This window comes from Rhinoderma darwinii, chromosome 8, assembly GCF_050947455.1.
Source record: "Rhinoderma darwinii isolate aRhiDar2 chromosome 8, aRhiDar2.hap1, whole genome shotgun sequence".
Lineage (NCBI taxonomy): Eukaryota > Metazoa > Chordata > Amphibia > Anura > Rhinodermatidae > Rhinoderma > Rhinoderma darwinii.
Genome location: NC_134694.1, coordinates 9,812,648 through 9,831,225, shown reverse-complemented (window position 1 = coordinate 9,831,225; position 18,578 = coordinate 9,812,648). Strand labels below are relative to the sequence as shown.

At 43.9% G+C, this 18,578-nt stretch overlaps 1 protein-coding gene across 1 annotated transcript in view; it reads left to right on the top strand.

The window, feature by feature from the left end:
- Nucleotides 1-1,366: 1,366 nt before the first annotated feature.
- KCND1 (potassium voltage-gated channel subfamily D member 1) overlaps nt 1,367-18,578 on the top strand; it is a 37,946-nt gene continuing 20,734 nt past the window's right edge. The window contains exons 1-2 of the mRNA XM_075834998.1: nt 1,367-1,482; nt 10,693-12,243. Coding sequence (XP_075691113.1) covers nt 11,129-12,243 — 1,115 coding nt within the window. The 5' untranslated portion in view covers nt 1,367-1,482; nt 10,693-11,128. The remainder of the gene's footprint in view (nt 1,483-10,692; nt 12,244-18,578) is intronic.

Below are 18,578 nucleotides of genomic sequence, written 5' to 3'. Positions count from 1 at the left end.
ACCAGCATGCTCCATATCACTATATACACTAAGATGTATAACTTATACCAGCTGTACATATATAATTATATACAGAAGATGCCCAGGTTATACCAGCATGCTCCATATCACTATATACAAGAAGATGTATAATTTATACCAGCTGTACATATATAATTATATAAAGATGATACCCAGGTTATACCAGCATGCTCCATATCACTATATACAAGAAGATGTATAACTTATACCAGCTGTACATATATAATTATATACAGGAGATACCCAGGTTATACCAGCATGTTCCATATCACTATATACAAGAAGATGTATAACTTATACCAATATAGTTATATATTATACATGGACTACTACTCTCATCCAGCCATTTATCCTGTACTGATCTGCTTCCAGTGTTTTACTACTTATTCTCTTGCTGAAATAGTAATTAATAAATCTGTCAGCAGAGCAGGGATTATCCTAGTGCTGTATTATATGTATTATATGTCTGTCTCCAGCGTTACTTTGCAGGGGTCGATACTTATATATTCCCTTTATCCGTCTTCAGGACTGAGATAATTTTCCCATCACATCCCTTATATCTGGCTCCAGTGCTGCAGTGCCAATATTCATACTCCAATATTACTTTAGGATAATACCTCCCATCATATCCAGTGGATCTGCAGTGTATATATAGTTAATCCGAGTACCTGTATTAGACTGCAGTGCAGAGGTGAATCCTCTCACCGTATCCAATGTAACTGTCTCCAGTACTGCACTGCACAGGTTAATACTGCCTCCCTATTCATTATATTTTACTCCAGTGCGGTGCTGCAGGGGTTAACATCCCAATCCTAACCATTACATGTGACTCTAGTCCTATTCACTGTATTTGACTGCAGTGCAGTGATTAATACTCCCATCATCTTCAAAGTGTATTTCTTTAGTGCTGCAATGCAGAGGTTAAAACTCCCATCATGTTCCCTTTATTTAGGGGTGCAGAACTTGCAGTATGCAGGTCAATACTCCCATCATCTCCATGGTCCTATCTATTACATTGCTCTCCAAGTTAATACTCCCATCCTGTTCCCCATATCTGGCTCTGGTGCTGCAGTGCAGAGGTTAAAACTGCTGTCCTGCCTTCCATCTCTGATATTAGTGTTGCAGTAATGTAAGGGGTTAATACTCAGTGCAGTTCTCTGTACCTGGCTCCAGCACAGCAGATCAAGGGTTAATGCCCCATGCAATCCCCAATACTTGCGCCCCCTATTCCCCGGCTTCAGTGCCAGGTCCCTCCTCCTGCAGAGCGATTAAGAGATGAGAAGAAGGGAGTGAGTGAGAATGGAGAGAGGAGGGAGGGAAGTGATGATAGGGAGGGGGGAATTCTCCTTATCCAGACTCTGAGATGAGGGACGGCAGCCCCGGGGTGACTCCTGTATCTCTGCTGGACCACTGTGGAGAGTACGAGCTACCTGGACAACAGGGACTGCTGATGGAGACCAGGTATGGACTGCTTATAAGGACCCTGATATACAGCGGACTTCTCATCATAGAGGATATAGGCACAGCTGATGGAGAACAGACAGGCAGAGTCCTGGATAGCGCAGACTGCATGCAGGTGGCAAATAGGCAGGGACTGCTGCTGGAAAAACCAGGGGACTGCAGGTGGAGAAACCAGGGGACTGCAGGTGGAGAAACAAGGGGACTGCAGGTGGAGAAACAAGGGGACTGCTGGTGGAGAACAGAGAGGGACTGCTGGTGGAGAACAGAGAGGGACTGCTGGTGGAGAACAGAGAGGGACTGCTGGTGGAGAACAGAGAGGGACTGCTGGTGGAGAACAGAGAGGGACTGCTGGTGGAGAACAGAGAGGGACTGCTGGTGGAGAACAGAGAGGGACTGCTGGTGGAGAACAGAGAGGGACTGCTGACGGAGAACAGAGAGGGACTGCTGACGGAGAACAGAGAGGGACTGCTGACGGAGAACAGAGAGGGACTGCTGACGGAGAACAGCGAGGGACTGCTGGTAGAGATCAGAGGGGGGCAGTTGGTGGAGAACAGAGAGGGACTGTTGGTGAAGATTAGAAGGGGACTGTTGGTGGAGAACAGAGGAGCAGTGCACTGCTGGGACGCAGAGGGATACTTGATGGAGAACATTAGAGGGTCTGGTAACTGATGGGGACTGCTCAAAAGAAATTGAGACTTCTGATATGAAGCAGAAATTACTGGTGGAGAAACCGAGAGGGACTACAGGTGGAGAGCAGGTAGAGGCAGCTAGAGAAAATCAGTGCGGGACTCTTGGTGGAGAACAGAGATGTAACTTCCTGGATATTACATTTGGACTACTGGACTGTAGGATATATGGACAGCTACGGAAAAACGACTGGTGAAGAATGTAAGGACTGTTGATAACACCTGCTTGCGAAGAGTACTAGAGAGCTAAGGTAGGGACTGCATAATACTGAGGTAGGGGCAGCTGGTAGAAAACTACTGGGGAAGACCACCAAGTGCCAGAAGAAGGGATGTAGGAGAGAATATATAATACTAAACGCTAATAACTTCTTATAGACAGTAGTTCAGGTCGTCCTAGAGAGTTGATATGGACTGGTGGTGGAGAACGACTGAAGGAGCAGATAGAGACCGATGATGGAGAACAGGTAGGTACAGATGGTGGAAAACATGGACAGTTGGTGGAGAGCTGATCGAAACTGCATGTGGAGAGCAGGACGGGACTGTTGATGGAAACCTGATGGGACTGTTAGTGAGAAGAGCGCAGGAACACCTGGTGGACAGAAGGGACTGTTGGTGGAGAGCCGGTAGAGTCAGCTTGTCATAGCGTTACATGGTGGCCATAATGCAGTGTGGGAATTATCTGCATGACAAGGTTCATATTGCAGTGGGTGCAGCGCACAGGATTAGAGGTCGTGCAGATATGGGTTGTACAAAGCCGTCCAAATATACAGGGCAGCGTGGCACGGCATAGAGCAGCCGGACATTCCTCTGTGCCACACTGGAAATGCCAGCTGTTATGCATTTGGACCGGGACACTGTGTTTACGAGAAGGTCTGCAGAACAGTGTGCGAATGAATTCCCATTACCTACAGCGTCCCAGGACTCGCCACGTGAGCGATCAATAAGATGCAGAGATCTGCACATTAAGAAGGCGAGATGATCTGTGCTGTGTAAACATTCCCCTGTACACGCGCCGCATTCTGCGGGACCCGGCATATTGGGAAGAGCCGCAACGTATGAAAACCTAGAATTACACCCAGTGTACGCAGCAGGCCGTAGTGGTCTCCATTCTCTCCAAGAACTAAGCAGATAATGTACAGACCCCTGATAGTCCACATGTACGTCTGGAAGAACCCGACAAAAACAGGGGGAGAACATGCCGACTCTGGAGCTGCTGCCCATGTTTAATGTAAAGGTATTTCAAACATTGACCGTTATGGCTGATCTATAGTACATGATTGAGAGGTGGAGGTCCCAGCTGTGGAACCCCAAACTTTCGGGAGAACAAGGGGCCTACGTCCCCCACTGGAGCAAGCAAAATGGCCTAGAAATGGAGACGTATGAGGGGAGCGCAGGACAGGCATGAACGCTGCTCTCCAGTGTATGAGAATCATGGCTGTGCTTGTAAGGGCTCATGTATATGGCTGCACAATGGGCCTGTAATAAGGCACCTATAGATTGTATGGGCCCCTGCTGTACCTCTGTGTGCTCTGATTTCATACGGGGAATACAGAAGTTTCAGAAGGTGCCGTATTATGGATGTGTCCCCCCTAAAAAGTGGCACGACATCCCAATTACATGAGATTGGATGGATAGATAGATAGATTGATAATCATATGATGTTTATCTCATATCCTATCTATCTATCTATCTATCTATCTATCTATCTATCTATCTATCTATCTATCTATCTATCTATATCTATCTATAAGTCTATCTATATATCTAGAGTATGGATAGACAGATGTATAGATAGATGACATAGTCACGGATACTGTTTCCCGTCAGTATGGGAGTTCATGTGGTAGTTTTACTTGAGTATTTTATTTCCCACATTTGTGGTATCATTAAGTGAGTCGTTCTCCGGAGCAGAGCTCATCGCTATACGGCGTCGTTAGTGCAGATAATGGAGATATCATTGTATTTGTTGGGGAATGAATGATCCGGCGCTGCGTGTGAGTGACGGGATGTATCAGTGTCATACATAGAAGCACTGGCGCCTCCAGCACAATCATGGGGGGAATATTATCACAACTAGTGCAGAGGCGCAGCTGTTCACAGCAACCAATCGGATTACAGCTCCCATTTTACAAATGCCTTTTGGAAAATGAAAGCTGAAGCTTGATTGGTTTCTTTGAACAACTGGTCCAATTTTCCTTTGCACCAGTTCCGATCCATCTCCCCTATTGCGTTTTAGTCTATCCCCATCAGACCGGTGATGTCCTCTGCATTTAGGTAATCGTTCACCTTTGCTGACCCTACTCTAATAAATTAAGAATTTCCCCTACAGCGGCCACTACAGGGGAACTGTTGTATTACATGGCAGCTTGTTAGCGGCCTTCCACTATGGCTCATAGAGAAAGGTCACAAGTGGAGGACCCCCCCTCTATGACCTCTATATGGGCTAATAGGGCATATGGACACGGCTTGTCCTGATAGGACGACCTCATTAAGACAAGGAAACCACGAGGCGGAGGAACCCAGTATAAACATTAGGCCTCCCTGACGTCCATCTTACACTGCAGGCAGCCATTTTTATAGTTAATGCAATCAGCAGTGATCAGTATACCGTTCCCCCCGCTACAAGATTGGTTTTGGGGCCCTTGAACCATATGGTTCATGTTTTGGCATAGTCCTATTAAAATTTTCTGCTTTATTGATGTGTGTGAGATCACGGACATGTATTAAAGGGATTCACGCTATTTACCGACCACTGTGGCCCTTTGGTCGTGGCAATCGTTGGGGGCTCCAGCTCTTAGTAGTCCTCAGACTCTACGCCCATCATGCAAGTCATGACGAAAGGCCGAACTAATATTCAAGCAATTAACCGTTTAACATATTAGCCCCTCCCACTATGTAAATGAGAAGACGGGGCCTGAAGTGTATGGACCCGCGTACAGAGTGCTCCGGCATAACATAGCACTGCAATAAACAACAGTAAATTATTTATTCACAATCCCATTTACAAATAGCTGATTGAGCTGCACATGAATTTGTTCTTAAATATAACCGGGGACGTGGAGACTACACCTATATCTTCATCTATATCCCAGATATAAGTATGACGGACCTGCTGACATGGCGCTTCTGTGAGTACATCACGAGATATGCCATGACGTCTAGCAGTCATAAACTAGATAGATAGATAGATAGGTAGATAGATAGGTAGATATGAGATAGATAAACAGATGGACCCAGCAGCACCGGTATGGTGTGGGTGCAAGCCCAAGAGATTAGACCAAAATCTCAATTGTGTATAGAACAAAAATAGGTGTGAAGGTGAAGGTTTGTAAAGGTGAAAAAAGAGGGTACTTTAATGTCCCATAAGCAACGTTTCAGCTCCTTCCCCTGGAGCCTTTCTCAAGCAGGGGAAGGAGCTGAAACGTTGCTTATGGGACATTAAAGTACCCTCTTTTTTCACCTTTATAAACGGAGTGCTGCCTATTTTTGTTCTATAGATAGATATTAGATAGATATTAGATAGATAGATAGATATTAGATAGATAGATAGATAGATAGATATGAGATAGATAGATATGAGATCGATAGATATGAGATAGATAGATATGAGATAGATAGATAGATATTAGATAGATAGATATTAGATAGATAGATAGATATTAGATAGATAGATAGATAGATATGAGATAGATAGATATGAGATAGATAGATAGATAGATATGAGAGAGATAGATAGATATGAGATAGATAGATATGAGATAGATAGATATGAGATAGATAGATAGATATGAGATAGATATGAGATAGATATGAGATAGATAGATATGAGATAGATAGATAGATAGATAGATAGATAGATAGATAGATAGATAGATAGATAGATAGATAGATAGATAGATAGATATGAGATAGATATGAGATAGATATGAGATAGATAGATATGAGATAGATATGAGATAGATAGATAGATAGATAGATAGATAGATAGATAGATAGATAGATAGATAGATAGATAGATAGATAGATAGATAGATAGATATGAGATAGATAGATAGATATTAGATCGATAGATAGATAGATAGATAGATATGAGATAGATAGATAGATAGGAGAGAAAAAGATATTGATTGATTCTTTATGAAAAACAGCTTGTCTTCTTGTTGTATTGTGAAGAAACTGCGCAGTGGACAGGCCATGACATCAGCGGAGTCTCGGGGCGAAATAATCCTCACATTTATAAAATTGTCTAGGTAAAGAAAACAAGGGGCAATTGGATAAATCTCTGTCCTCCACACTTTGTTTTAGTCATTATTACTGTTAATATTATTAGTTATAGTAGAAGCTTCTTGTCCGGTTATTGATCTTGTTCCTTTGCTGCTGAACCTATTGTGGTTACATTTTAACTGCTCTTACTGTAAAGAACCCTTCCTATGCTGGTGGTGATAAACTCATTTCCTGCACACACAACTCATGCCCCTGGGTGTACTTACATTTCCTAGATCACAAAAGTATAATGTAAATCTTTATTTTGAGTATTCTGAACATGCTTTTCTTGGTAAGAGGGACCTCACCATCATGTGCTGTTATTAAAAAAAGATCTATAGAATAAATCTACCTAAAAAGTTGTCACTGTGTCCATACGTTTCATTACTTATTTTGTACTGATCCTGAGTTACATCCTGTATTATACTCCAGAGCTGCACTCACTATTCTGCTGGATGAGTCACTGTGTCCAGACATTACTTATCCTGTACTGATCTTGAGTTATATCCTGTATTTTACTCCAGAGCTGCGCTCACTATTCTGCTGGTGGAGTCACTGTGTCCAGACATTACATTACTTATCCTGTACTGATCCTGAGTTACATCCTGTATTATACTCCAGAGCTGCACTCACTATTCTGCTGGTGGAGTCACTGTGTCCAGACATTACATTACTTATCCTGTACTGATCCGGAGTTATATCCTGTATTTTACTCCAGAGCTGCGCTCACTATTCTGCTGGTGAAGTCACTGTGTCCAGACATTACATTACCTATCTTGTACCGATCTTGAGATATACCCTGTATTATACTCCAGAGCAGCATTCGTAATTCTGCAGGCTTCAGAGCTGAAATCTCCTAGCATTTTGTGCTGTATCAAAGTCTGCACATACTTTTCTATGGTGATTCGTATTCTGGGAAGGGTCACCCACTGCTAAGTTGCTATGGGGTGTCTGACAACAAGCTTGCTAACGGTTTCCAATAACAAGCGGTTTCCAATTCTAGCAGAATAGTGAGTGCAGCTCTGGCATATAATACAGGTCATAACTGAGGATCAGTACAGGATAAGTAATGTAATGTTTATACAAAGTTACTCAATTTTTTTATGTTGATAAATTCTCTAGATAAACTTTAAAATGGTATTAGAAGGTGGACATGAGGCGGACAATAACGTGGCGTGAGTGGTGCCAAGCTGGTGTCAGGACCGTGCCAATCCAGCTGCTGAATAGCTGCGTTATATAAGACTGGTTGCTATGGATATGCTTTCTAATAGCTATAGTTGTCAGTCAACACGTTCATAGCAACCAGTGTGTCTCAGATAACTTTAGCTTTTGGCTAAACTGGCACTGAGCAAAGAAGGGGCAAGGAGGCTTGGCAATATTCAGATCATGCTTTCCTGTGTCTCCTGCTGCCACGGTTATCGGATATTGGTAAATGTAAATTTTAGGTGGAGAACCCCTTTAAGGGAGAGATCATTATCGAGCCCTTTGACAGACACATCATTTGGGAGGCTGACACCGTCTCATACACATTTAATTGGCCAATTACAGCCACAATAGAGTCATTCCCAACTCTGCTGTCAATCACCGCCTGGACACCACCAGATGAGCGAGGTGACCTAATGTCCTCCGTTAAGTATTTCTCGTGACCTATAACGGGTCAATATTCCCCGATCCCATTAGGATGGCAGGATTTTGATAAACGGCATTACAAGTTTTTTTTTTTTTTCATCCATTCCATAAATCTTTTGTGGTTCTTTCAACTTTCTGGAGGCCGACCAACCATTTGTATTGCATTTTTTGTTTTAGTTTTGCTATTATTTTCCTTTTATATCTTTCTTTTTTACTAAGGAAAAAAGGAAAGAGATGGATCCAGCGCTGTGTCCTTGAAATTGTGTTTAAAAACGGAAACTATTTCCAAGTTTTAATGAAAAATGAATAAATATAAAAACAGGTAACATTGTGGATAGATATTCTCAAATAGATCGTAGGATTTGTGGCAGAGTAAGCGGTGCCTACGCGTTTCTGACGCATGCAGCGTCCTTAGTCATGGCTTCTGCAGAAGCCATGACTAAGGACGCTGCATGCGTCAGAAACGCGTAGGCACCGCTTACTCTGCCACAAATCCTACGATCTATTTGAGAATATCTATCCACAATGTTACCTGTTTTTATATTTATTCATTTTTCATTAAAACTTGGAAATAGTTTCCGTTTTTAAACACAATTTCAAGGACACAGCGCTGGATCCATCTCTTTCCTTTTTTCCTTACTTCTTGCGTGTGCCGACACGAGGATCCGTGTGCAAGTCTATACATGCGATAAGGTGAGCTGGAGGAATCCTCCCAAACTTTTTTTCTTTTTTACTGTCAGTACAAGTTTCCCTTCTACATGTTCTATATCCGCAGACTACCCTACCGCACACTTCTAGGGCTGAAGTAAACGGGACATCATATAAATAACTGGCATGAACGTTTGGGTTCACTTTTGGGAATTGGATTATAAAATGTGATGGAATCCCTAATATAAATTACATATATTGTAAAATGGGGCGGAGCATGGCACAGGGATTCTCTTGTGTTCTAAGAATTCCTGTGTCATGCTCCGCCCCCTGGGTTCTTCCTTTTCAGAAGTCGGACAATTCCTCTTTATATTCCATATCAGGATATACTAAAGGTAATAGAGGAGGGTTCCGTGCCCCGGTCCACCCCTTTATTGGCCAGAGCGAGGAACCACTGATGTCCATGCGTTACATGGATGTCCATTGATTTCTTCAACTTCATTAAAGGGGTCAACCCCCTTTATTATGTCATTACTTCGATATTACTAGTTGTATTTTGGTGACAGTAAATCTGGTTTATAGAAGTGACATCGTTTTCCTCGGAATTCCATTGTAACAGCAAGCGGAGAATGATCAAGTGTGACTGCTCGGGATCCTGATTGACAATCCCTCCCGCTGAGCCGTTTTTCCTGATCGCACCAGTTCCCCAGGATGACAGCTCCTAGATAGCAGCGTAGGATTATTTATACAGCGGATATTAGGAGAGTAGTCCGTTCTCTGCGGTCTGCTGCAATAATGTAAAATATTTACTTTAGATTTAAAGGGGTTTTACATGGATAACTGTGGATACTGACAGCCATCATCCCTACAGAAATGCCAGTGGTCGAAGCTCCTCTGCCAGCAGGTGACAACACTGGCCACATAGAAGGAATGTGCTCCTTCCTCTGTGGTCACCCGCTTTCTGCTGCAGCTGTTCCTAGGCAATGGCCCGACCAAGAACATTCTGAATAGTAAAAATTACATAGTCCAAGGATCTGGTTCCTTGCAACCCCGCCTGATTTTGGGAAGCTGCAGAAAATGTAGCCATTCATGTAATTAACGGGAGAAACTCTTCGATAACGTTTCTCCATTCTGACTCATAGAGGGGGTCGCACATAGGGCACCCCCCCCCCCCCTTTATGACATCAATATTCCCTAATAGGGCATATGGACAGCAGTTGTCTTTATGTGAGAACCCCCTTAATTCCCCGGTGCCCTGCTCACTCTCAATCCACCCCTTATCTAAACATGGTTTTAGATGGAGGTCAAAGGTTTGTGTTGTGCCTTCTGCATATAAGAAGATCGTGAGAAGACCAAGAAGTGATGACCATGTATTAGGAGGTCTGTGTCCTGGTGTCCATTTAGTAGAGGAGGTACAGAGTCCTTAAAGGGGTTTTCCCATAATCAATATTTTTCACCTATAACGAGAACGGGCTTACTTTGCCGTTCCTGGGAGCCCCATAGGAATGGAGTGGTAGGGCATATGCTCGGCCACCGCTCCATTCATTTCTATGGGGCTGCCAAAGATAGCGCTCAGCAGGCCCATAGAAATACATTGAGTGGGGGTCGAGCATGTGCACTACCACTCCATTACTATGGGGCACCTAGGAACGTCACATTCTTGTGAACGGTGGGGTCCCAGCGGTCGGAACCCCACCGATTTATATATTTATCACCTATCCTGTGGATTGGTGATATAAAGTGATTATGGGAAAACCTCTTTTTAAGTCTCTTTTTCGGTGGAAGTGATAGGGCCCTATTTTGTGTATCAAGAGGAGATGAATGGTCTGTCCACTGACCCCTGTGGTAGGAAGAGGTCTATGTCCTGATGTCCATATATTAGAAGTTATATCCTGTATATTAGGAGAAGATATTCAACACAAATAATACTGTATTTTCTTCTGCTTATCTTCTATATTCTGAATTTTTATTCATTTGCCAACAGAAAAAGAGTATATTGGAAAGAAATCTAATTACAGATTGTGTGGGAGAAGAACACAGGAAGAATCTGTAGGATGCAGGCAGAGAAACCAAGAAGAGCGAGAATTTGGAAAAAAAATAGCAATAGAGTCGACGACTATGGTGCACTATGTTCTGACTAAGCCCCCAGTGCACCGGTGGATCTAGACCTTCATGCGCTTTCTTCGGCATTGCAAGCCTACATGTTGTCCGCCTCGTCTTGGTCTTACTGAATCTAGGTACGTTGGTGGGCTGAGGACACCATCTTTGACTCTCCTTCACGTCTGCCTTCTTGGACTGGAACTAAAATAGCAAAATTCTTCTACGACACGCTAGTTCCTTAAGACAAGTCCACATTTTCATGGTCACATACTGGATCCAAACACTGGACTTGTGGCCTCTGAAGACTTAGCCACTGAACTATGGCTGCTGGAGTGGCGACATGGCTTCCCTTTGCTCGAGCAGCAGCGGTGGGATGGCTTCCTCTAGCAAAGAGGCCTATGCCCAAGCCTCCGAGTGACAAAAGAAAGAGAAACGATGAAATACTGGTAGTAAACGTAAGTGGAAGGAAGTTCCAGACATGGAAAAATACATTGGACCGTTACCCGGACACCTTGTTAGGCAGCACAGAGAAAGAATTCTTCTTCAACCAGGAGACACAGGAATATTTTTTTGACCGTGATCCAGAGATGTTCAGACACGTTCTCAACTTCTACCGGACAGGCAAGTTACATTATCCACGCCATGAATGCATCCAGGCCTTTGATGAAGAGTTGTCTTTCTATGGCATCATACCCGAGATCATTGGAGATTGTTGTCTAGAAGAATATCGCGATCGTAAGAAGGAGAACCTGGAGAGGCTAGCGGAGGATACAGAAGCAGAAACCGCTAACGATACCCCTCTACCGCCTGGCAGTACGTTCCGTCAGCGACTATGGAGGGCCTTTGAAAACCCTCACACCAGCACGATGGCCCTCGTTTTCTACTATGTCACCGGTTTCTTCATTGCCGTTTCGGTGATTGCAAATGTAGTGGAAACGGTGCCTTGCCGTCCGCCACCTGGGCGCCTTAAGGATCTGCCTTGTGGGGAAAAGTACATGACTGCCTTTGACTGCATGGATACAGCCTGTGTCCTTATCTTCACCTTTGAGTACCTCATGAGACTATTTGCAGCCCCAAGCCGTTGTAAGTTTATGCGTAGTGTTATGAGTATCATTGACGTGGTGGCCATAATGCCATACTACATACAACTGGTCATGCCAGAGAACGATAATGTGAGCGGTGCCTTTGTCACGTTACGTGTTTTCCGAGTCTTCCGCATCTTCAAATTTTCCCGCCACTCCCAAGGACTACGGATTCTCGGGTACACCTTGAAGAGCTGTGCCTCCGAACTTGGCTTTCTCCTCTTCTCCTTGACCATGGCCATCATCATCTTTGCCACTGTGATGTTCTATGCAGAGAAGGGAACGGGCAAGACGAAGTTCACTAGCATTCCTGCTGCCTTCTGGTACACTATTGTTACTATGACAACACTAGGGTGAGTCACATGATCGCTTATTAGTCACGCAGAATGTTTATGTTACTATGCCGACCCGCGACTTCATCACGTGATTTCCTTTTCAAGAAACGATGACTATGATACGTTTTTCAGAAGACTTTGCTCGGTCAAATAATTATTAGATACTGTTTTTGGCATCAACATTTTGATGTAGATGGTAAATCTATCTCGAATTTTCTTTTGTACCCTCCGCTCAATGCCAATTTGGCCTTGAGAGTAATTAAAGGGGGTTTCTGAGATTCCAAAAAAATGAGCTAAAGGCAGAGAATGTGATAAAATAACAGAAGTAAAAATACTTACGTGGTATATCCACCGCCACTTCGGTGGTCCCGTAGATCTATTTAGCTGTCTTGTAATGATGACGTATAGACTTAACCACACGTGACCACTGTAGCCGAACACTGGACTCCGTGGTGATGCAGTGGTCACGTACGGGTAGTCGGCGTGTCATCACTGCAGTACAGCAAACGAGGAGCGGCGGGACCACCGGAGCGACGGTGCTGGAGCAGGGGTGGAGATACCGTGGGAGTAATGTTTCTTTTCTTATTTTATCACATTCCCTGACAAATCTGAGAGACACAGACTGGCTGCTAGGGATTAAGTCTGGCTGGTCGCTTCTTTCCCTGGCTAAATGAGCTGTTTGCCGGCGGTGCCAGTCACTGCATTCTGAAAGGGGTTACCTCTTATTAGACAAACCCTTTAAGAGGTTGTAGTTGTCATGCACTATTTCCCTAGCAACCAGTCTGCCTCAAGAGACTCGGCTGTTCAGCTCCCAGCTGGCACTGTGCTGCCAGCCGAGAAAGGGAAAAGCAGCTTGGCAGCAGTCATACCACGTCAGCTTGCATTATTGATCAGGTATTTCTAAAAATACATTTGGGTAAAGAACCTCTTTAGGATGCCTATGCGGGGACGCTGGAAGGATGCAATACATCTGTATCCACCGACTTTGGTTCCTATACACAGTGGCACTGCCAGTCTAAAATCGTGGCTTTAAAGGTGGAGGAAGGAAAAGGTAAAATCTACCATCGCTGCAGCTATTCGTATAATACATGATCAAACATTTTACAGATTTTTGAGTAGGATAGTTCCTGACTTTTGACCCTGTATATATTGTGTAATGTAAGAACCAGTATATATATATTATACATTGACAGAGCTGTACTTCCTAGAGGGACATTTCTCTTGGCACGATGAATACAGGGAATTCAGGAGCTGTCGCGTTCTGCCCACATTCCCGTCGTCTGAACAATAATGGTTCTGGGTTAATTACAGCGGTAATAATACGCTCGCAGGATGGCGGCTGTGATAAAAGACTGCCGTAATTTATTAAATGTAGAGTACCACAGGAGGCCGCAGTCCTATATCTTTATCTATTCATCCGATTGATAGTGGAGTTGTGATTATATATTTGTGGTAGTAAACAAACCCTGTTGGAGGGAGTGAAAGGGTTAATAATTACATTTTGGTGCATTAATGTCCATGAAGAATATTCGATACGCTATATGAGCAAAAGTATTGGGACACCTCCACATTACACCTACAGGAGCTTTTAATGACATCCCATATATAAAGCCATAGACATTAATATGGAGCGGATTCCCCCTTTGCAGCAAAACATCTTCCACTCTTCTGGGGGCTCCTACAAGATTTTGGGGTGTCTGTGGGAACTTTTGCCCATTCATCCAGCAGAACATTTGTGAGGTCAGACACTGATGTTGGGGGAGAGGATCTGCCTCGTAATCTCCCTTCTAGTTCATCCCAAAGGTGTTGGATGGGGTTGAGGTCAGTCAAGTTCTTCCACCCCAAACTCCCCGACCATGTCTTTATGGACCTTGTGCACTGGGTGCAGTCATGAGGAACAAAAAAGGGCCGAACCCCAAAACTGTTCCCACAAAGTTGGAAGCTACAATTGTCCACAATGTCTTGGTATGATGAAGCATTAAGATTTCCCGACCCCTGAAAAACACCCACATAGTATTACCCCTCCTCCACCAAACTTTACATCTGGCACAATGCAGTCAGGCGGGTAACGTTCTCCTGGCATTCGCCAAACCCAGACTCATCCATCAGACTGCCAGATAGAGAAGCGGCACTCCACAGAACACGTTCCCACTGCTCCAGAGTCCAGTGGTGGCGGCTTTACACCCCTCCATCTGACGCTTGGCATTGTGCTTGGTGATGTAAGGCTGGCATGAAGCTGCTCGACCCCCATGCCATGAAGCTCCCGGGCACAGTTCTTGTGCGGATGTTAGTGCCAGAGGAGGTTTACACTCTGCAGTTATTGAGTCAGCAGAGAGTTGGCGACTTTTATGCACTAGACACCTCAGCGCTCGGTGACCCCGCTCTGTAACTTTACGTGGTCTCCACTTTGTGGCTGAGTTGCTGTGGTTCCTAAATGCTGCCACTTTGCAATAGTAATGGTGGGATATCTAGAAGGTAAGAAATCTCCTGAACTGACTTTTTACACCGGTGACCTCCTATTACGGTACCACGCTGGAATTCAGGCAGCTCTTTGGAACGACCTATTTATTCACAAATGTTTGTAAGGGCGACTGCATGGCGAGTGCGGGATGTTATACACCTAGGAATGGGACTGAATGAAACACCTGAATTCAATGATTAAGAGGTGTCCCAATACTTTTGTCCATATAGTGTCTATAGAGTGTTAGACTATCCTGTATACACAATGGATAATTCTATATAGAGTGTTAGGCTACTGTCACAATCTGTGGGTGTGTGGACCCGTAGCGGGATGGCAAGTGGCCAAACTACAGTGTACCAAGTCAATATATATAGTCCAAGCACAAGGGTACCTGTGATAGTCCAGACTGTTGCAACTGCTTAGGCACATATGGGATCTTGACGGCAGGTGATGCAGACGAGACTTGGTGTAACACAGCAGACGTGGCCGATGGCAGAACTAGACTCCAACACTATAGCGGGCACAGGAACAACTACAACACGGGATACAAGTAGCAGTGCACAGGAACAGGATAACACTAAGGGACCATTTGCAAGACTAACCGTGGAATACGAACAACGCTCAGGCAAGGAGTAAAAGGGCAGAGCTCTTCTTATAGTCCAGGGTGATCATGGGCTAATTACTGATGATTTACATGTGCGCTCACTGGCCCTTTAAGGCCGGTTGTGAGCGTGCACGCGCGCACCCTACGGGACACAGTAGAGTAGAGCGGAAGTGAGCGCTGGCGTCTCCTGGGGAGGAGATGGGGACCAGCGCTCACAAGTCCATGGCTGCGGCCGTCGAGGGGTGAGTAATCCCCACGGTCCGCGGCCGTGGATGTAACAGCTGCCCTGTATACAGAAAGGATAATTCTATATAGAGTGTTACGCTATCCTGTATACAGAATAGATAATTCTATATAGATTGTTACTCTATCCTGTATACACAATGGATAATTCTATATAGAGTGTTACGCTATCCTGTATACACAGTGAATAATTCTATATAGCGTGTTAGGCCATGCTGTATACACAATGGATAATTCTATATAGCGTGTTAGGCCATGCTGTATACACAATGGATAATTCTATATAGCATAATAGCCTATGCTGTATAAACAATAAATCGTTCTGTATAGAACGTTAGGCTATCCTGTATACACAATGGATAATTCTTTATAGAATGTTACGCTATCCTTTTATACACAATTGACAATTCTATCCAGAATATTAGATAATGCTGTATACACAATGGATAATTCTATATAGAATGTTGGGCTATCCTGTATATACAATGGATAATTCTTTATGGAGCATTAGGCTATCCTGTATACAGAATTGATAATTCTATATACAGTGTTAAGCTATCCTGTACACACAATTGATAATTCTATATAGAATGTTAGGCAATCCTGTATACACAATGGATAATTCTATATAGAGTGTTAGGTTATCCTGTATACACAATGGAAAATTCCATATGGAGTGTTAGGCTATCCTGTATAGACCATGGATAATTCTATATAGAATGTTAGGCTATCCTGTAATACACAATGGATAATTCTATATAGAATGTTGGGCTATCCTGTATATACAATGGATAATTCTTTATGGAGCATTAGGCTATCCTGTATACAGAATTGATAATTCTATATAGAGTGTTAGGCTATCCTGTATACACAATGGAAAATTCCATATGGAGTGTTAGGCTATCCTGCATAGACCATGGATAATTCTATATAGAATGTTAGGCTATCCTGTAATACACAATGGAAAATTCCATATAGAATGTTAGGCTTTTTAATGCCGCTCTCGGCTCTGCTTTATAGAGGGGTGGCAACCTCTAATGCCATTTTTGCCATATGAAGTGATTCATAGTAATGTAATCACTGGGTGGCGCTAATATAAAAAAGAAACGAGCTTGAAATAACTTGTGACAATGTAATTACAGAACTTCCATAATAACATCAGATAACGATAAGCTCCGCTGCTCAGATCCCCCCCTTTATATATAATATATTTCAGAATAATGATCTTAGTGCGGCCCGAGATGTGAACACGAGCAATCTGCCAAGTTTGCCCTTAGAACATAAATTGAAGGCTGCGGCTGCTTTCTCTGATCCTTGTAATGTCCTTCCCCTGGAACGCGGCCTGAAAATGCCAACAATACATATATATATATATACCTAATAATCCATAGCTTGAGGAATAAAGCAAGGCTGCTTTCAAACACTTAAAGGAGAATGACATTTAAACCAGACGTTGCCCATCTGTGCCAGCATTCACCTATAGGCAAAGGTCTAATAATAGGTGGTATAGTAGGTATATTGGCACCTTGTATCCTCCGAGTGTTGACAAGTCAATCAAAACGTGGCACGTGCTATATGCCAATACTACACACCTCCAATGAGTGAGTGTTCTCTTGCCACTTCTTATGGATTTAGAGGCCGCAGTGAGAGGGCATTCTCTCTTTAATGTCTCGGCCTGGACTCTGTGCCCATAGCGTAATTATAATTTTCTTTGTATGAATCAGGAGTCCATTTGATATATGAAACTTTGTAATATATCTTATTAGGGGAAAGTGACATTTCCATCACCTTCATTAGGCAGTAATTCCCCTTTCCCTGACTGCAGATTTTCTGTAAATGTCCAGGAACCTTAAAACAAATCAATCTAGTGTAAAACTATAAAGATAGGGAGGAGGGGGGTGAAGCCGCAATCCTTTTGCCTCAACGTGTCTGTGAGATTGCATGCTGTAAGAGGGGAAGAGGAGCAGCAGAGGTGAGGAATGTGATTGGCTGAGACCACACAACACGGCTCTTACATCACACCAGGCTGTGAGAGGGGAGGAGGAGCAGCAGAGATGATTAATGTGATTGGCTGAGACCACACAGCACAGCTCTTTCATCACATCAGGCGTTGTGAGGGGAGGAGGAGCAGCAGAGGTGAGGAATGTGATTGGCTGAGACCACACAACACAGCTCTTACATCACACCAGGCTGTGAGAGGGGTGGAGGAGCAGCATAGTTGATGAATGTGATTGGCTGAGACCACACAACGCAGCTCTTACATCACACCAGGCTGTGAGAGGAGAGGAGGAGCAGCAGCAGAGGTCAGGAATGTGATTGGCTGAGAGCACACAACACAGCTCTTACATCACACCAGGCTGTGAGAGGAGAGGAGGAGCAGCAGCAGAGGTCAGGAATGTGATTGGCTGAGCGCACACAACACAGCTCTTACATCACACCAGGAAGAGCCTGCTCACTGAGAACTTGTGCATTTGCCCCAATTTTTCTTCCCATTCCCAAATTTCTGTCTGCACTACATCTTATATATATCAAGTTTGGGGATCAGTGTTGGCTCTTTCCCATGGGCTGGCAGAACCCGGAATTGTCCCCATTTAGCTCTGCTGTATAACTTGACTGCAGTGCCATACGCTAAGCCATGAGTAGCAGCTCAGCTCGGCACACGTATTTTTCCAGTGTTTTCCATCATGTATGGATTATATTACAGCGTCCGGGAGCTGCGCTCATTTACAGCATCTATCGCTTCCACATAACACATTCATGTGATTATTACCCAATTAGTAATGGATTCCTAGAGCGTGGAGCGGCGGCGGCCAAGTTCATATTTCTAAGAAACAAATCCCTTCACGCTACAAATCTTCTCCAAACGCTGTAATAACGGCATCACTGCAGGATAGGGGCCTTTTACACCGGCCAATTATCGGGCAAACGAGCGTTCACAGAACGATCCTGTAAACAGGGCAGCGATCAGCGATCAGCCGATGAAGGTGCAAATATCGTCTGTGCGGCCTAAAATGTTATCGTTGTCGGCAGCACATCTCCCGGTGT